Here is a 20,863-nt window from a genome sequence, read left to right as displayed (position 1 = left end):
AAATAGGTCTTCTACGCAAGGCTCTGTGAGCACGTTCCAGTATTATACCTTCCGGGAAATGTTCTTGACCCAACACCTGCGGAATCCATTCAGTAAAATGTTTTCTTGGGTCTGGTCCCTCCATACCTTCTGGCAAACCAATAATCTTTATATTGTTCCGTTTGGATTGGTTTTCCAAATAATCAATCTTTTTCACCAAATTTTTATTTTGAGTTTGTAAGTCTTCGACCATTTTGGTCACATCAAAAACTTGATCCCGTATTTCGTCTATATCTTCTTCACACGAATTAAATTTATCTCTCACTTCAAGCTTAAAAGCTCCAAACTCAGCCATCTGTTGAGAATGTATTTTCACCAGAGTACTAAACCTAGTACCAAGTTCAGTCATAATCTTAGATAATCCCTGCATTGTATAAGATAATTTAGATTCAAGATTCACAAAAATCTTTTCAATTGGAAGAGCTTTTGGCTCAACAGATTCCTGCTTCTTCTGCATAACCAAAGGATCTTCTGTTCCTTCCTTCATTCTTGTTGCCTTCCTTGTAGTATGACTGCGTGTGGAAACCCCAGCCACAGCCTCTCCAGCAGTGACTGGAGGATGCTGGCCAGGGTTTTCCCCAGTCCATAATGTATTAAGTTCTCCCAGTACATCAAGTTGTATAGGTTCTTCTATCTCAAGAGATGCAGTTTGCAGCGCCACCTCTACAGTTGACAAAAGCCTTTGAGTAACTCTTTGTTCTAAAGGCTGTTTGGTGCCCTCTTTAGGGGGCTCTACCAATGTAACATAGAGCTCTACATCCGAACACTGTACCTCTCTCCTGGGATCCATTTCACGCTGAGTCCCGGTGTCTTTCCTGTAGGTAGGCTCCAAAACTTGAACTTTTGGAAAATGTAGTTTTTTGATGATCTGTTGTCATTTTGTATTTGCTTTTTTCCACCAATTGTACCATCATAAGTTAAATTAACAGCACTAAAATTATCTAAACTTTTAAAGAATTTTAACAGGCATTTCTAGACAAACAATAAGATAGAGTCAGGAGAGGACTGGAAGGCACGTCTGATCCTTACGCCATCTTGCCATGCCCCCCCCCCCCCACTAACCCTTTCTAAAGATTCCACATCCTTCCTTTAATGAGGCGACCAGATTTGAACACAATATTCCAAGTCTAACTGGTCTAACCAGGATTTTGTAGACCTGCAACATTACCTGACAGCTCTTGAACTCAATCGCTCAACTTATGAAGGCCAACACATCATATACTTTCTTAAACATCCTATCAACTTGCACACCAATTTTGTGGGATCTATGGACTTGGAGCCCAAGATCTTTCTGTTCCTCCACACTGCCACAAATTCTGCCATTAACCATGTACGCCACCTTTGAGTTTGTTCTTGCAAAGTGTATCGCTTTACATTTTTCCAGATTAAAGTCCACCTGTCACATCTCTGCCCTAACCTGCATCCTATCTATATCCCACTGGACCCCACAACACCTTCAACCTTTGAGTCATCCTCAAACTTATGAATCCACCCCTTCATTTCATTATTGAGATCATTTATGGAGATCCTTATGGAGATCCATTTCCTGATGGAGATTATTTACAAAAACAAGTGTTTCAGAAGCGATCCCTGTGGAACACCATTTGCCACCGACCTCCAGTCAAATAATCTTTTGCTGAAAGATTTTTAAGGGGAACAATCTTGAATTGTTTTATTCTACTTCGGAAACAAAATAGGTCCACTATTTATGGATTACATCACTGTTGAATTGTGTCCACTTTGAACAGAGATGTGGAGAAATTTCTTTATCCAGTGGGTGGTGAATTTATTGTTACAGGATGTTATGGCCAGGTCATTGGGCGCATTTAAGGCAGAGATTGATAGGTTCTTGATTACCCAGGGCATCAAAGGTTATGGGGAGAAGGCCGGGCAGTGGGGCTGAGTGGGAAAATGGATCAGCTCATGGCAAAGCAGAAATGATAGGCTGAATGGCCTATTTCTGTTCCTACATCTTATGGTCTGACCTTCTTTCGACCATATCTTTGTGCATACAATAATATTCCTGTTCTAATGAGCATTCTTAATTCATGTGCCTTACTAGATGTATTAAAGTGGATGTAATTTAGCTTTGCGGGACTTCGGGGCAGGGGTGGCTGGTAGCCCCTGCCCTGATGTCCCCCACCAGCCGCCCCAGCCCTGACATCCTGCGCCAGCTGGCCCTGCCCCAACGTCCCAAAGGGTCAGGAGTCGGAGTGCGCTTCGAGGAATCTCTCCTGCAGCTGTACCTTTCAGGTGGACAGCACACCACTTTCAGGGCTGCCACTTGAATGACCATTCCACAGGGCTGCATCTGCATCTGTAGGTGCATTCTTGGCTGAGAATGCACCGGAAAGTGGCTACTTTTGCCATCGGATTCTTTTCTCCTCTCCTACAAAGCTGATACCCTTTCTCTGAGTTGTCCATGATAAAACATTACTTCTCTAGCTTGTCCAATTGCACGTTTGTTCAATTGTGAGCCCTTGGATGTTGATAGTGGGGTCTCACCAATGATAATGCCATTGAATGTCAAGGTTGGATTCCTAGATTTTTTTTTCTTGGTGGAGAAAGTCATGGCCTTGCACTTTGGTTACTTGCCACTTTTTTCCTCAAACCCTGGTGTTTAGGCCAGCCATTCCCAACCTTTATTTTGGATATTTTGGTTATAGCCCTAATAGAACTCTACTCAAGGTTTATGTGCCTCCTTCCCTGTGAAGCAGTCAAGTTTTGGTTTCTTCTGTACTTCTCTCCTACCGACTGCTCAAAAATAATGTTACATGAGGTGAAAAGAAAACAAGGCTTTTACTTTAATGTGCTGTTGCCCCCTGGGAGAGAAGCAAGGGGTAGGACCCCTGCTAAGAATAGCTGGTCTCGACCATGAGGGTATGTGTTACAAGCTGCAAATTAATATTTAATGCATTTCAATGGCATTTATATCGGTTTCGTTACATGTCTGCCCTTTAAATATTCTGCAGCTTTTCACATTCATTTTACAACAAACTGTATAAGAATGAAAATATAATGTCTTTCCCCTTTTCATTGTGATCTAGTGTAGGCAAAGATTCTTCAGCCTTCATTGTTTGTCTGCTCATCCTCAAATGATAAGCTTTATCTTTCCCTGTCATTTAAATGCAAGTTTAATCATTTTATTTTTCACTTAAAGGCTATGTATTGCCTTCTTCTTCTGTAATGGTAGAACCTTTCTAATTATATTGGCTACATTTTGGTCATTGTGTTGCCTGCTGACTTGCTTATTAGCCAAGACTTCATCGGCAAACACATTGTTAGTGCAATATGCTCTTTTATCACAGTGTCTGATTTCAAGGCAGCTTTTTCAGTTGCACAGCTACCTCTATCTAGATTGTTAAGCTATCCATGAGCTTAATGCATGTAAAACAGGTTCCAGTCTGATTAGTTTACTTTTAAAATGAATATGATAGGAAAGTAAATATCACTCGGTGAAAGGCTTGGGCTACATCTGTGTGAGGCCATCAGCCATTAATTATTTCCCTTATTAGCTGTATTACTGGCATTAACTCTGTAAACGAAGCAATTGCCTTCAGATGTTAATACCTTTGATGTTCTGAAGTCTAGTGTGACCATAAGAAGATCAAAACCACTGCTGATGGAGAACCAACATCCCAGATGTTGAAAATTCAGATCACGTGTAGCAGGAGGCACAGTTGTGTAGAATAGACTGTTTTGTTGGGAGAAGGTATGATTCATCACCAACCAATCAAACAAAACAAAATAATGATTGTTGCTCTTTTAATTCCAGTCAATAATTGTTTTTTAATAATTTTATTTAATATAAAACCACTTAACAAACATATCACAATATTTCAAACTTAATCCAAATACACGTGGTATTTTATATATAAAAAAGAAACAAAAAAAAGAAAGAAAAACTACCTGCAAATCATTCCCCCCCCCCACCCACAGTTCAACCCTCTACAAACTAAAAAAGAAGAAAACGGACAAGAAAACCACAACGGAAGTACTTCACTTTCTGATACTTTTAAACATATATATATATATTCATAGAAACTGAGAGGAGAAAGGGAATGTGCGAGATTCATCTAAATTTTAATATCAATTTTTATAAATATGGGCTCCATGTTTCACAAAATGTATGATATTTATCTCTTAAATTGTAAGTAATTTTCTCAAGTGAAATACAACTCTGAACCTCTGTACGCCGTCTGTCCGTTTCCCAGATCTGATTTCCAAGTTATAGCAATACATTTTCTAGCTATTGCCAAAGCAATTTGAATAAATTTTACTTGATACAGGTTCAATTTTAACTTATGTTTAATCCCTCTAACATCTCCCGGTAAAAATAAAATTGGATCCAGTGGGAATCTTACTTCAGTTATTCATTCTAATAAATTACCCAAATTAAGCCAAAAAGGTTTAATTGTGGAACACTGCAAAGTCAAATGCAAAAAAGTACCAACTTCGTGTCCCCATCTAAAACATAAATCTGAATAAATATCAATGAATGATTGTTGAAACTATGGAGACTGTACAAACAAAACCGATTCATTACATTTTTAAAATCAAAGCCAAACATAAGGACAAATCAGTTTGCATTTTTGAACACATTTGAAGTGACATAATAACCATCAAGATTGCAATCTGCAATTAGAGATAAAAACAGCAACTTCTGCTGACACACCCATCACTTTCTCATTAATTCCACCTCATGCAGTAACAAATTCATTCTGCCACCAAGTTACTTGTATTCACGGATACAAAACAAACTCCACATCATCATCTGTTGAAATTTGGAATGTAGTTGATGGTCACTCAGGGTGCTTTGATCTTTACACGTATTAATCTTGGAAATTTTGTTTGGCTTTTGATCTAATTTTAACTACGCTTGCAGAAGTTTGGTGATATTTCTATTAAAATAATTATGCATCATCACTGAAAATAAACACAGTCTAAATTATTTACATTTATGATCAAATGGAACCTGCTCCCCTGTGCAGCAATATATTTTTAACTGGCCTCTTCCCAATGGAAAGAATCAGTTAGTTGCACTGTAGACTGCACAAGGAATTTAATAGAATCCTGGAACGTTAGCTGTCATGGATAATACATTGCAGCTGGCTGGTATGACACTGATGAGGACCAGATCCGGCAGGTCTACCCTATTCAGAACATTCCAACAGTGGCCCACGGAACAAGAAAAAGGGAATTGATGTTCCAGGAAGAAATTTTTTTTTAAATGGGCCATATGGGAGGATTCCCAGGGATTTAAGTAATTTATATTCTCCAACATTCTTTAATGATAGGCTGATTTTATTTCAAGATACTTTCAGTCAGGGTTTAAAAGGGGTAGCTGTGGAATATATTTAACACAGGATTTATTCAAAATGGGATAACATAACAAACAAAACAAACATAACAATTACAGCACGGAAACAGGCCATTAGGCCCTTCTAGTCCGCACCGAACCAAACACCCCTTTCTAGTCCCACCTCCCTGCACAATGCCCATAACCCTCCATCTTCTTCTCATCCATATACCTGTCCAACCTTTTCTTAAATAATACAATTGACTCCGCCGCCACTATTTCTCCCGGAAGATGATTCCACACAGCTACCACTCTCTGAGTAAAGAAGTTCCCCCTCATGTTACCTCTAAACCTCTGCCCCTTAATTCTTAACTCATGTCCTCTTGTTTTAATCTTTCCTCCTCTTAACGGAAATAGTCTATCCACATCCATTCTGTCTATCCCTTTCATAATCTTAAATACTTCTATCAAATCCCCTCTCAACCTTCTACGCTCCAAAGAATAAAGACCCAATCTGTCCAATCTCTCCCCATACTCCAGATGCTTAAACCCAGGCAACATTCTGGTAAACCTTCTCTGCACTCTCTCCACTCTGTTTATATCCTTCCTATAATTAGGCGACCAGAACTGCACACAGAACTCCAAATTAGGCCGCACCAACGTCTTATACAATCTCAACATCACCTCCCAACTCCTATATTCCATGCAATGATTGATAAAGGCCAGCATACTAAAAGCCTTCTTCACCACCCTATTCACGTGAGTTTCTACCTTCAGGGAACGATGTACCGTTACTCCTAAATCTTTCTGCTCTTCTGTATTCATCAATGCTCTCCCATTTACCACGTATGTCCTATTCTGATTCTTCTTACCAAAATGAAGCACCTCACACTTATCAGCATTAAATTCCATCTCCCATTTTTCAGCCCACTTTTCTAAGCAGCCCAAATCCCTCTGCAATCCTTGAAAACCTTCTTCATTATCCACTATTCCACCTATCTTAGTATCGTCTGCATATTTACTAATCCAATTCACCACCCCATCATCTAGATCATTAATGTATATAACGAACAACAATGGGCCCAATACAGATCCTTGAGGCACACCACTGGTCACCGGCCTCCAACCTGACAGACAATTATCCACTACCACTCTCTGGCCTCTCCCTTTCAGCCAATGTTCAATCCATTTGACTATCTTAAAATTTATACCTAAAGACTGCACCTTCCTAACTAACCTTCCATGCGGTACCTTATCGAAGGCCTTACTGAAGTCCATATAGACAACATCCACTGCGCTACCCTCATCCACATTCCTAGTCACCTCTTCAAAAAATTCAATCAGATTGGTCAAACATGACCTTCCTCCCACAAATCCATGTTGAGTGCTCCTGATCAGACCCTGTCTATCCAGATGTTTATAAGTACTATCTCTAAGAATTTTCTCCATTAATTTACCTACCACAGACGTCAAACTTACAGGCCGATAGTTGCCAGGCTTCCTCCTTGAACCCTTTTTAAATAACGGAACCACATGCGCAATGCGCCAATCCTCCGGCACTATCCCCATATCTAATGACATTTGGAAAATTACCGCCAGAGCCGCTGCTATTTCCTCCTTCACTTCTCTTAATGTCCTGGGGAAGATCCCGTCTGGTCCCGGAGACTTATCCACCTTTATATTCTTCAAAAGCCTTAAAACTACACCTTTTGTAATCTCTATATTCCCCATATTTACCCAATTTGCTTTTTTTATCCCACATCTCCCAATATCCTTCTCCTTAGTGAATACCGAAGAAAAGAAACTGTTCAATATCTCCCCCATTTCTCTAGGCTCCACACACAGTTTTCCACTCTGATTTTCTAAGGGACCAATTTTGTCTCTAGCTTTCCTCTTACCATTAACATATTTGTAGAACTCTTTTGGATTAGTTTTCACCCTGCTTGCCATAGTTTTCTCGTACCTTTATCCAAATTCTAAATTCTAACCCTCCTACCCCCCTAAAAAGAAAAAGAAGCTAAAAAAAAAGTAGATAAGGAGAATAACTCAAATTATTCATTTACTATACAATGTGGAGATCCAGCAGTACTCACGACCAGTCTCAAATTACAAGTGAGTTTCTCCATTGGTATACAGGACCTCATTTCTGAATGCCATCTTTGTAAATTAGGCTCCATCTGATCTTTCCATGAAACAGCTATACATTTCCTTGCTACAGCTAAAGTTAATCACAAGAACACCATTTGAATTTATCTAATTTATTAAACAAAGCCATTTCAGTAACTTCCCCAATCAAAAGGGTCTAGATAAAATTTTATTTTCAGGATTTCTTGCAAATAGTCTCTTAATCTAGCCCAAAAATGCTCAACCCTATCACAAGACCAAACTGAATGCAAAAATGTACCTTTTTGCTCATTACATTGAAAACACAAACCTGAAGTGTTCAGTATCTATCTTTTCAGATGTTCTGGAGTCAAATATAATTGGTGTATAAAATTATAAGTTACCAATCTATACCTAACATTGACTAATTTTGTCATAGCATCCCTATTAATCTTCTTCCAATGATCCATGTCAAATTGAACTCGCAAATCTTTCTTCCATTTAAGTCTCGATTTATGCAATTCAATCTTAGGCATTTTTTGTTGCAGAAATTTACACATTTCCAAAATAAACCCTTTCTTTTCTCCATCTTGGATCAATTCTTTGAATGTCGTTTCTTTAAACAAATCCAAATGTCTCCCTAAACAATCATGTAATATGGATTTAAGTTGATAATAACAAAAAAGCATACTATTTGGGATTTGATATTTTTCCTTCATCCTGTCAAATGTTAAAAAACGACTCACCTCAAAATAGTCATTTATCGTTCTAATTCCTTTCTGGTTCCAAATTTTAAGGAGGTTATTGTCAATCATAACAGGTACTTTTATTCTGAAACAAAGGAGTAAGTCTAGACAATCCACCTGAAAGTCCAATAGTTTTACTAACCTCCTCCCACATACCTATCAAATGAAACAAAACTGGAGATTTATAACTGTTAATAGTTTTACTCATCCATTTATAAATAAAATGATCCCTTCTAACCTTTCCAATATCTAACCAAGTAACAGAACTATCTAAATCAAACATTCTATTAATAATTTTCAATTGAACTACCTTATATTAATTTACAAAATTTGGAAGTTGCATACCCCCTAACTCATATTTCCAAGTCAATTTATGCATAGAAACTCACGCCAACTTCCCCTTCCACAAAAATTTCCTCACCAACACATTTAAATCCTTAAAAAATCTCTTTGGTACCTTACAAGGTATATTCTGAAAAAAATATTGGAGTCTAGGATATTTTTACATTTTTATACAATTGAGTCTTCCTAGGAAGGTTAATGGCAAATCTTTCCATTTATTCAAATCTTCTTTTATTACAGACAATAATGGTAAATAATTCAAATGTACTAATTGATTTATATTTCTACTCACTTTAATACCTAAATACTTAATACAATTTGACTATTTAAATCCTACTACACCTTTACATTCAGAATAATCAGCTTCTAACAACAGCATAAGTTCACTTTTGTCCTATTTCACTTTGTAACCAGATACCTACACATACTGTAACAATCTTTCCTGCAATACCTTCAGAGATTCTTTCAGGTCAGTCAAATATACCAATACATCATCTGCAAATAAACTAATCTTATGCTTTGTTAGATCTGATGTAATCCCCTTTATTATATCTTTTTGTCTTGGTAATTGTGCTAAAGGTTCAATCACCAATGCAAACAAGGCCAGTGAGAGTGGACACTCTTGTCTAGTAGATCACGCTAAATTAAAGAAACCTGATAGAACTCCATTCATCATCACTCTCGCCTTAGGTTGCTTATATATTGCCTTAATCCCACTATAAACGTTGTTCCAAACTGAAATTTTTCCAATACTTTCAATAAAAAGCCCCATTCAACCCTATAAAAAGCTTTTACTGCATCCAGCGATAAATGGGAATCTTCCCAAGAGACATTTATCAAGCTAATCAATTTAACCAAATTATCCGCTGAGCATCTACCTTTAATAAATCCAGTTTAATCGATATGAAACAAATTCGGTAAATACTGCACTAATATATTTGCCAAAACCTTAGTCAAAATTTTATAATCAACATTCAACAATGAACTTGGCCTACAAGAACCTGGGTTTAATGGATCTTTATCTTTTTTAAGAATCACTGTAATAATTGCTTGAGAAAATGATTCTAGCATTGATTGAATATCTGATACCTGTTGAAGAACTTCCTCAAATACTGGAAAAACTAAACCTTGAAACTTTTTATAAAATTCTGTAAACCCATCCTCTCCCAGAGATTTATCATTTGGCATTGATTCAAAACCGATCTGATTTTTCTCAAACCAATTGGTCTCTCCAACTGATCCCTATTCCAGTCATTTAACCTTGGCAACTGCAGTCCTCTTAAAAACTCCTCTATTTTGTTCTCATCTTGTCTTATTTCAGAGGTATATAATTTTCTATAAAACTCCTTAAACTGTTCATTAATATCTTGTGATCTGTAAGAAACCCCTGAGTTCTTCCTCACTGCTTTTACCCTTCTTGATATTTGTTCAGATTTTAACTGCCATGCCAATACTTTATGTGTCTTAACCCCTAGCTCATAATATCTCTGATTAGATTGTTGTAATAGCCATTCAACTTTATAGGTTTGTAACATATTATACTCTAATTTCAGTGCATCTAATTTACCCCTCTTTTCCTTATTCTTTTTCTCCTTTCATAACTGCTTTTCTAACACTCCAATTTCCTGTTCCAACCTTTCTGATTCAGCTAAGTACTGCTTTTTCAATCTAACTGTATAACTAATAATCTGTCCTCTCAAAATCACTTTAAATGCATCCCACAATATAAATTTACTAGTCACTGAGTCTCTATTTATTTCCAAAAACTGTTGAATTTGTTTGTTATAAATTTACAAAATCCCACATCTGTTAACAATGATGGATTAAATCTCCACTGATAAGAGGGTTGTTCCATTTCCATCCCAGCATACGTCAACAACACTAATGAATGATCAGATACAAGTCTCGCTTTATATTCAGTCTCCACTACAATGTAGTAACTGAGTGTAGAGCTCATCGAAAGAACCAAAGACTTGTTGATCCAAACCAAGGCTTTTATTAGCAAAAGACAGGAGCTCTTCACAGGTGGCCGACCAGTCCAGAATGATCCGACCTGGCTAGGGACACAACCCTTTAAGGCCCAGACAATAGGTGTGGCTTAGCTCTCAGCTAATCGCTGTAAGCACAGTCTAGATACAGTAACTATATACACTATGTGCATTGGTGATAGATCTGTACTATCACACTGAGTTGACATTAAAAAAAGTCAATCCTAGAATACATATCCTACTTTGCAAAATAATAGAAATAATCTTTCTCTTTTAAATTCCTCTTCCTCCACACATCAATTAAATGTTTTTCCTTCATCAAAAACAATAACTTCTTAGTCATTTTTTCTTAAGTACAACTTTACCTGACTTGTCCATCACTGAATCCAAAAAACAATTAAAATCACCACCTATCATAATTTGATCTTTAGCGCCTGACATATTAAGCAAGACATCCTGAAAGAAATTATTCACCAAAGTCCAAGATTCCAAAGAAATCTTACAATTAACTATCAAAACTCTACCAATTGCCTCATATTCAGAATTCTTATGAATTGAAATCTCTACTCCTCTAGCCTTTGAATTAAAAAAAGAATAAATGACTTGACCAATACAATCCCTCTTCAGTTTTTGATGTTTGCTATCCGTTAAATGCATTTCTTGCAAAAATGCAAGATTGACTTTAAACTTCTTAATATAATTTAACATTTTTTTTGTGCTTAATCAGATTATTGAGCCAATTCATATTAAGTGTGGCAAATTTTAAATTAACCATCTACTTTGCCCTCTCTCTGCCGCTGAATCTCCTTCTCAACAAATCAAAGCAGTTTACCTCCTTAAATAAAGAAAAAAGAAAAAGATTACCCCAACCCCTTATCACCCACTCTAAAGTACAAGCACTATTTCCCCAAAAACATGGGTAGCAGCCCAAGCCACTAAGAGAGTGACAGTTTCGGTTGAGCTACACTGTGTTCACATCCCGCCCCCCCCCCCTCCTCCCCACCACAGACAGATTCATCACAATATCAAATTACAATCTCAAGTATGATCAGTTTCTTCCAGTTCTTTATTAACTTGATCATCTTCCATGGAACCCCCGTCAGAGTCACTTGAACTCTTTCTCTGTTTTTCCTCCAGTTGGTCTTCTTCCCCTTCAAGGACTCATCTCTACTTCTGTTCTTCTTTGTTTGAGATGGAGAAGATTGACCTTTCTTAATATCCAGCAAATTCCAAGGCTTTTCTCTCATTATCAAAGAAATGAGAATCATAATCCCCATAGAAAACTTTCAACACCACTGGAAATTGAAAAGCAAATTTATAACCTTTCTGCCAAAGAACTGCTTTGCACCTTTTAATAACATTCTGAATTAAGTCTGCATAAAAAAATACCCATCTATTTTGAACCATCAAAAGGCATCCATGATTTCTTGCATTCTGTACCACCAGTCTCAAAATGAATTTCCTATATTGATATCTCAGACAGCGAATAAAAACTGATCAGGGTTGTTGACCAGGCATTGGTTTACTTCTTAAAGCTCTATGTATTCTATCCAGTTCCAACCACTCCGGGAACATCTCAGCGCCCAACACCTCTGGTATCCATTGATGAAAAAATTTCACCTGATCTGATACTTCAGAATCTTCCAGTAAACCCACAATCCAACTCTGATTCTCCAAAATATCATTTTTTTCAATGAGTCTTCCTTCTCAACTCTCCATCCCATAAAAGAATTATCATATGTATCAAATTTTTCTTGATACTGACCAATAGTTTTAACACAGTCTTCCAGCTTGTCATCCATCTTCACTTTTGCTTGCACTTTATCCACCACTTTGGCTTGTTTCACAATTTCAGCCTTAACATTAGAAATATCATCCTTAACACAAGCCAGTTATTTTTAACAGAAGTAAAACCTACTGACATATGTTGTAACATTATCTGAAACTGGCTGTCAAAATATTATTTAGATTCAGTAAAAGTCCTTCCCTGACCAGTTTTAAGTATTTCAGGTTCTTCTTCATCGGGCTCTCTGATCAGCTCTCCCTCAGAGCTGCTTGCATGTGTTTGGTCCTCTTCCCTTTCTCCTGCCCCTTTAATCTTCCTCTCAGTCACTGCAGCTCCCCTCTCTCTCCCTCCCCTCGGGTATGGGGCCTGCTCCCAGTCAATCCAGACTCTCTGGACCGGCGAGCGGTATCCCCCCGGTGTTAAAAATGGTCAGTGTGGTATGCATGAACATCGTGGCACACACGATCACTGTATCCTTGGCTTCAGGAGGGGAGCTCTGGATGCCATCTTTTCTGGGGCTCTGTAGTCCAGGCACCGGCGCCACCAACAGCGCTGCCGGAAATTGATGCTGTCCACGGGGGGAGGACTACTCGAGATTGCAGGCTCCTCTTTTAAGGAAGGCTGAACATCTTTCAAACTTGTTGATGGTCTTAAAGTCAGTTTTTTCTTTGTTTGAGCTCTCGTCTTCTTCATAATTTTATTTAGTTGCTTGTTAAATCTCAATTTAATAACTTTTGATATAGTTGAAAGTCATTCCAAAATGGACTTTTATCTAAATCTGCTGGGAGAGATGTTCCAACACATCTCTCTCCTACGCCATCACACCACGCACCACCCTACCCCCCCCCCCACTCCACCCTAGCCATTTTGGAGTGGCTCTACAAGCACTATTGCTTCTTCGATTGTTGAAATCCATTTTTTAGTTTTGAGTAACATTCAATGCACACACTGTACACTTCCAGGCTCAATTTAGTCAGTCAGATTTTCTGAGAGTTCCAATGGCCATTATTGTAGTAATATGGAAGCTGACAAAACTGAGTGGGTGAAATTTATTTTACTATTTCCATAGCCCTGCTTAAATTAGTTTGAAAAAGTCTTGGCACACCCCAGACCAGTGAAGGCTGAGCAACATCAAGGAATTGTCTTATGATGCCACATCTGTGAATTGAGGATGTCTTGTACATGTGATTATGATACCGTGTCAATACTTTGGAGGTTGAGGTTCAAATAAAAAAATATAAACTGACAATGGAATGTAGCACTGTGGGAGTACCGCATTGCAAGAGTTGTAATGTATAGGCTAAAATGTTGATCAATAGATATGGAAAGATTCCATTGCACCATTTTGAAAAAAAGTTGGTTATTATAATTGGTTCCTGGCCATTTTTTTTTACCCCTAAATAAAATCACGAAAACAGATGACCTGGTTATTATTGCACTAGCAGGATACCAGTGTTGCCCGGGAAATAAAAGGCTCAGTTATTGACTGCATAGTTGAAACAAAATACCCAAAAAATGTCATGGTAGTTCTGCATAAATTGCCCCTTGCCTGTCTGGAGGCCTGAGCACTGAGACAAGTCTATCACTGCTGTTCTGTTTCCTGCTGCCTGCTCCTTGCCTGTCTGGAGGCCTGAGCACTGAGATGGGCCTACCGCTGCTGTTCTGTTTCCCACTGCCTGCTCCTTGCAGAATGAGGGGTGAGACTGATGTTCCTCTGCTGTCTCTTGCTTTCTCCTTTGTCTAACTCTACAGGCTTGTAAAGAACTTCTGCCAATGTTGCTTCACTTTTTTGGGCCCGTTTTGAACTGGGTTTGGCCACTTGTTTTTATTCTGAATGTACATTGATGCACAGCAGTGTAACTAATTGAGGTGTCCCTGGTGCAAGTTCAAATTTTTGAACTTCATATGACCTGAACGGTTACATTCAGCATCAAATTTTACCACAATTATAGTCAACAGTAAGTCAGTGCTAATAAATACTTGTATAATAAACAGTAATGCAAGTCACTGTAAAGTGGTCAAAAAAAACTTTTGAATGACCTTAGAGGTTAAATTCAATGTGGTCATGACTTTCAGCATCAAATGGTACCCTTACTGAACCTCGGTCATTTCTAAAGGGCTCCATATTGATATGCATGGAGAACAGACAAACAGACATACCTGCACAATTATATAATAGATTGCTACAATTCAAAATTTCAACAACAATACTTCAAAATCTACCTCACTTGCTGTAAATATCAGAAGGGGAACATGAAATAAAAATCATTGATCATCTTTTCATATACGAATCTCCATGCACACATGCAGAAATAGCTTGACAATTATGTCTGAAGTAATTGTCAGATGGATGCCCATTGTACCTTGACGGAAGTGAGATGAATGAAATCGCATCACATACCAAATTACACCACAAAATGTCCAAAACTCTTTGTGATATCTACATTTCTACTGGGTTCTCTAAGTTTACTAAGTGCCTTATCATCACCACAAGGCAACTCTTCCCTTGAACTCAAAGTGATTCACACCTAGGAAAGTGGTGGCAGAAGTTGATACACACAACATAATTACTGCATAATTCCTGTAGAAACTGCTCCAAAGTCAGCAACAAATTCACCAAGAGGATGGGATGTACATACACATTTTGTTTGTGGTTGGCAACATTCAAGAAGTAGAAATTAGAAAGTGATATTATTTCTCTTGTTAATATTATCAGTAGATTCATTTTCCATAATAATACGTGTGCTTTTGCTTTATTCCTTTCCCCCAAATTCCCAGGTACAGGTTCATACAATGTTGATGCTTTAAATGAGGCAGCTTGGAAAAGTTCCCAAGACCAACTGGTGCCATGTGACATCTGTGGGCGCACTTTCCTCCCAGACAGATTGGTTGTTCACCAGCGTTCATGTAAACCAAAGTAACCAAGCTGCCGAATAAACCCAAACAAAACAAAGAATGAACGTGATAGTTCATCGACTCCAACAGGATGACAGAAAGCATTAAAATCGAAAAACGAATAATTTTATTGTTTCTAGTTTCTGTGCAATTTCTCAGTTATATTTTGCTTCAGAGATTAGATCCAAAATTGGAAGTCATCCTTGATATTGTAGGAATGCAAGAAGGAGATAGGTAGATCCGGGTGAAGCAACACAACCACACTCTATCTGTTTTCATCAAATATCCATTGGTAGCAAGGCAACAGTCTGATGGTAATGGGTTTGAACATTCACCACCATGCTGAGAAATGGTTAGTGGAGAAATAAATGTAGGCAATATTCTAAATGGTCAACAACTCAGGGAACATCTGAATTGTTCAGGTTGATAACCTACATCAAAAATAGGAAAAGTTAGAAATCAAGCATATTTTAAGTTGTAGTGAAGGGGGAGGCATGGAAATAACAATATCAGTGAGAGGGTGGAGATCAAGTTATAGGGGAAATCTGAAATAAGAGAGTTTATTTAAATAACTAGCAAGCCAGCCACCATCTGTGGAGAGAGATACAAGAATTAACTTTTCAAGTTGATGATCCTTCATTAGCTCTGACACAAGCTAAAAAAAAAGGCTGCTTGCTGATTTCTGTGTGGAGTATTAAGGACAATAAAATGGCTGGTCATTCTTTCTTTAGCTTTTGTTGAGCTTCATTGGAATAGCGTAAGGTGCAAGGGATGAAGAGGTCAGAGTGGAAATGGAATGGAGAAATAATGACAGTGAAATAAATAAACAAACACATGAAATAAATTTAAAAAAAAACAGGTAGATCTTGTGGATTGAATAGCGTGTTCTTCAAAGTGCCCTCTCTTTCTGAATTTGGTTTATTCATCGTACCAGGGAAAACATCATGAGCACCAAGTGCAGTAGGTTAACACGGAAGAAGTGCAAATGAATGATTGGAAGGACTGTTGGTCTCCTCAAAATGTCAGGAAGACAGGCCCTGCATCTTGTGCAACCCACCTGGTCTCCGTGGCCATTTCAGACGAAAAGTCATTGCTCTGCAACATTAAATCCATTTCTCTCTTCATCAAGTAGGAATTTCTAAAGTTATCCTTAATTTCAGAATTCCAGTGTCTGTTGTGCACTGTAAGCTGCACTTCTGTCATTTTTTTGTTTTTCTCTGTATCCTCATTCTTCAAGTTAACCCCTTCCTGGAACACCAGTTGCTATTAACAACCCTTCAGAACCCTTTCTCAGTCAGCCCCACCATTATTTGCATTATTTTGTTTTCACCCTATGACAAATATTGCTTTTCTTTGTCTCCCTCAGTACCCATGATCTTCCTCTCAAATTTAAAATGTAATTGTTTTCTGTTAGTTTTAATGGAAGGTGATTAATTTGAAACATTAACTCTTTCTCCTTCCAAAGATGCTGCTTGATCTAAGAATCTCCAACATTTTCTGTTTTTGTATCATATTTTAGACACAATGTTTGGCAATGATTTAAGATCCTGCTTCATGCCACTTGGTTTTCTTTGCCATTAAATCCACCGCTGCCCAGTTTATTGACTATTGGTGAAAGTTAATTTATACATGTAGCTAATTTCCCTATCTTTGTTCCAACCACAAAGTTCAGGATTGTGAACTTATAATTGTATTACTTGACCTGGCTTGATTTACAATTAAAACTCATCAATTTCTTGGATTGGACAGAAGGACCACCTTACACCTCCTTTAGCTGAGCAATTGCACAGCGTTGACACGGAAATTCAACCAACAGGCAGCTACTTATTCCTGAGGGACCTCATGGATATGAAGCTTCAGCAGATTTTATGGCAATGTTTCTTTTACTAGTTCCAAGTTGTACAAAATGATTGATTTTGTTTTATATCCAATGGCGATTTTATTTTATGTGAGTAATCTCCTCGTTACTTAATGAATACTATAACCACTACAGTCACATACATATTCTGATGCATTTATCCAGTCAGATGCCTTTATTATAAGTTTCCTTTTCAAAAATTTAACAGCTTGTTTCTCTAACTTTGGGGTGTCATGTCTCACAAATCTGATAGTATTGTTTTGAAGATGTGACCAAGAAGAAGAAGGGGGCATAGATGAAGACATACATATGAAATTCAGACAGGCATTCTAAAAGGTTTCACACACTAGGCAGCTCTGGAAGATTAGATTGTATAGGATCCAAGGTGAGGTAGCAGAAAGGATAGAAAATTGGCTCCATGGAATAAAGCAGTGGGTGATGGTGGAAGATTGGTTTTCGGATTGGAGGCCTGAAACTAGTAATACGCCTCAGAGTTTGGTTTGTCATCTATATCAATGATTTTGATGAAAAGTACATGGCATCAAAATAAGCTTTTCCCTTTTACACTTAATAATCAACCATTGAAGTTATGGGATCAAAAAGGTATTAAATTGGTGCAAGATTGTTATGAAGCAGGATATTTTATTTCTTTTCAAAGAATGAAAGAGAAATATATATCTTCAAATACTCTTTTTTCTTACTATCAAATTAAAGCCTTATTGTTGGATAATTTTGGACATACTCTATGGTTACCTAGATGATCTAAGTTTAAAATTTTACTTCCTGAGGTGTTATAAACCCAGCAGCAATAGATATTCACCAAGACAAATGGTTACTTAAACAAAAGTTGCTTTTAATTATCCTTAAACATGAAAATAGAATCACACTTTAACTTATCACTACTAACTTACTTTACCTAACTTAATCCCCTTCTAATTCTAAGCGCACATGTGTGTAAATTAAGAACATTTCTTAGGTTCACAGTCCAAACTCACTTCTTATTCCTCCAAGTTCACTGGTTGAAGGCAATTCTTAAACTATGCACAGAATTTAACATGTATAAAGTTCACCAGGCTTTGGTGCTTGAAAGGTAAATGGTTACTGCTGAGGAAGGTTCTTGTTGGTTTTCAGAGAGAGATGTGTTGTTCCAGGACATTCACAACTGATGTACATCCATCAGTCACCTCAGTATCTTGCTAACGAAACTTGCCCCATCAGGGTTCTTGAGATGATAACCTCTTTCACAGAGTTCCTTTTTGTTTCTTTTATTCCAAGTGAAACATTAGGCAGCCAGTCCTCTCCTCTTGCATGAACCACGTGCTTCGACCCAGCTGTCTTCCAAAAGCTTGCCAGCTTGTCCTGTTTCAGTCCCAGCAACTTCTGTTAGCTGACAGTTTCCCTCTGTTTCCCTCTCTCTCTCTCTCTCTCTCACACTCACACACACACACACACACACACACACACACACACACACACACACACACACACACAGAGACAGAGAGAAAGCCTGTTTGACTCTCTCTGCTTGCAAAACTACATGACCCTCTTACAACAGCAAAACTCTCCTGCAGACAATAATGGCTCCAGCTGCTCTTTCATCTGTTGCCTTGATAAACAATAATCCATTAGTGTTTTTCTGGACACTCTTCAAAGCTCTTGCAAAAAGGTATGAGATGCCACTATGTCTCCAGTATTTCAAATAAGATCTGTTTTAAAGTGTTTGCATGTGACCTACTCTAACAAACCTTTCCCAATTTATTTCACAAAAACATTTCTATATACTCTATCACAGAGGGTGTTAAGAAGGGATTTATATTTGAGATGTATGCTTTATTATGGAATAAAATGCTTAAACTGGATATTCGTAAATCTAGATTGAAATAGGAGAAAGATTTAGGTATATGCATTTCTCAGGATGATTGGATGAATTTATATAAGAATAGTATGACTAAAATTGTAAATGCAAGGTTTTGATTGGTTCATTATAATTTTATTCATCAGTTATATATAACTGGAAAAATTAAGGAAATATCATTTTATTTGTTCAGATTTATGTTTTAGCTTTGGAATAAACTTAAGGAATTTCTAGAAGTTATTTTGAAAGTGAATTTTTTTACTAGATCCTGTGCTGTTTTTGTTGGGTAATATTAAGAGGACTAGTTTAGAACTGAACTAAATAGATTTCAAATCTCTTTTTTGAGATTGGCCTTAGCTGTGACTAGAAGATGTTTGGCAATTACTTGGAAAAATTAGATTGATTTAGGTATTCAGAGATGGTATATGGAATTGAGGTCTTGTATTCTATTGGAAAAGGTAACATAATTTATGCAATAATTTTTTAAATCTTAAAACTAGGAGCCCGTATTTGGATCATATGGGGTTGAATTATTAAATCCCCTTTCCGTACGTCAGTGGTGTTACTCCAAACCATGGTAATTAATTGATGAATTTTGATGTTATGTGATCGCCTCTTTCTTTCTTTTTTGGGGATAGATTAGAGGGGTGGGTGGGTGGGTGAGTGAATTAGGGAAGGTGGTGGGGGGTTTTAGGGGATTAGTTTTTAAAAAATCATATATTTATTTTGTGCTTATTCTAAGTTTTATTAATTAATTGTATGTTTAACATATGCATTATGATTTAATAAATAAAATTTTCAAAACCAGAAAAGTACATGGCATGATTAAGAAGTTTGTGAGAGACACTAAAGTATCTGCTACTGTAGGGTAATGAAGATTGTTGCAAAAATTGCTGCAGGATCTTGATCTCTCAGGCAAATAGGCAAAGAAATGGTTGATGGAAGTTAATACAGAGAAATGTGAGGTGTTGCATTTTGGGAGGTCTAACATGGGTGGGACCTACACAGTGAATGATAAGGATCCAGTGAGTGTTTTAGAGCAGAGAGATGCAGGAGTACAGGTACATCTTTCAAGGCGTCAGGTCCTGATGGCGTGCCTGGCAGGATACTGAAAATCTATGCTGGAGTGCAAACGGACATTTTCAACCTCTCATTGCTACAGTCGGAGGTCCCTACCTGCTTCACAATGGCATTAATCATCCTGGTGCCTAAAAAGAGGAGTAGCTGTCTCAATGATTATCGCCAGATATCACTCACATCTACTGGGATGAAATGCTTTGAGAGGATGGTCATGGCAAGAATAAACTTGTAAAGACCAGAGCCCTCTGCATTCACCTACCACCACAATGATTCCAATCTCACTTGCTCTCCATTCCAGCCACACCCAGATCACCTAGAAAACAGCCACACGTACATCAGGCTGCTTTTCATTGATTATCGCTCAGCTTTCAACACCATCATCACCTCAGTACTGGCCAGCAAGCTTCAAAACCTGGGCCAATCCCTCTACAACTGGATCCTTGACTTCCTCATTGGAAGACCACTGTCTGTGTGAATCGGTAACATCTCCTCCTCACTGACAATCACACAGACAGATTTCAAGGATGAGTGATTAGCCCATTGCTCTACTCACTCTACAGCCATGACTGTGTGGTTTGGCACAATTTAATCGTTTTCTACAATTTTGCTGATGACACCATGGTCGTCAGCAGAATCACAGACAGCAATGAGGAAGTATGCAGGAGTGAGATAGATTGCTAGTTGAGTGGTGTCACAATAACAGCCTTCCACTCAACTTCATGAAGGAGAAACCAAGAGAACACTAACCACACCTCATTGAGGAATCAGCAGTGCAGAGGGTAAAGAACCTCTAATTCCTCATGTCAACATCCCTGAAGATCTATCCTGGGTCTATCATGTCAATGCAAACATGAAGAAGCTAGCAGCTATTC

General features: G+C 37.8%; 1 protein-coding gene across 1 annotated transcript in view; it reads left to right on the top strand.

The window, feature by feature from the left end:
* LOC138740657 (zinc finger protein 474-like) overlaps positions 1 to 15,323 on the top strand; it is a 35,581-nt gene extending 20,258 nt beyond the window's left edge. The window contains exon 4 of the mRNA XM_069893626.1: positions 15,082 to 15,323. Coding sequence (XP_069749727.1) covers positions 15,082 to 15,224 — 143 coding nt within the window. The 3' untranslated portion in view covers positions 15,225 to 15,323. The remainder of the gene's footprint in view (positions 1 to 15,081) is intronic.
* Positions 15,324 to 20,863: the final 5,540 nt, after the last annotated feature.

Source organism: Narcine bancroftii, chromosome 1, assembly GCF_036971445.1.
Source record: "Narcine bancroftii isolate sNarBan1 chromosome 1, sNarBan1.hap1, whole genome shotgun sequence".
Taxonomy (NCBI): domain Eukaryota; kingdom Metazoa; phylum Chordata; class Chondrichthyes; order Torpediniformes; family Narcinidae; genus Narcine; species Narcine bancroftii.
Note: the sequence above shows the minus strand (reverse complement) of the source record. Positions and strands in the feature narration are given on the sequence as shown.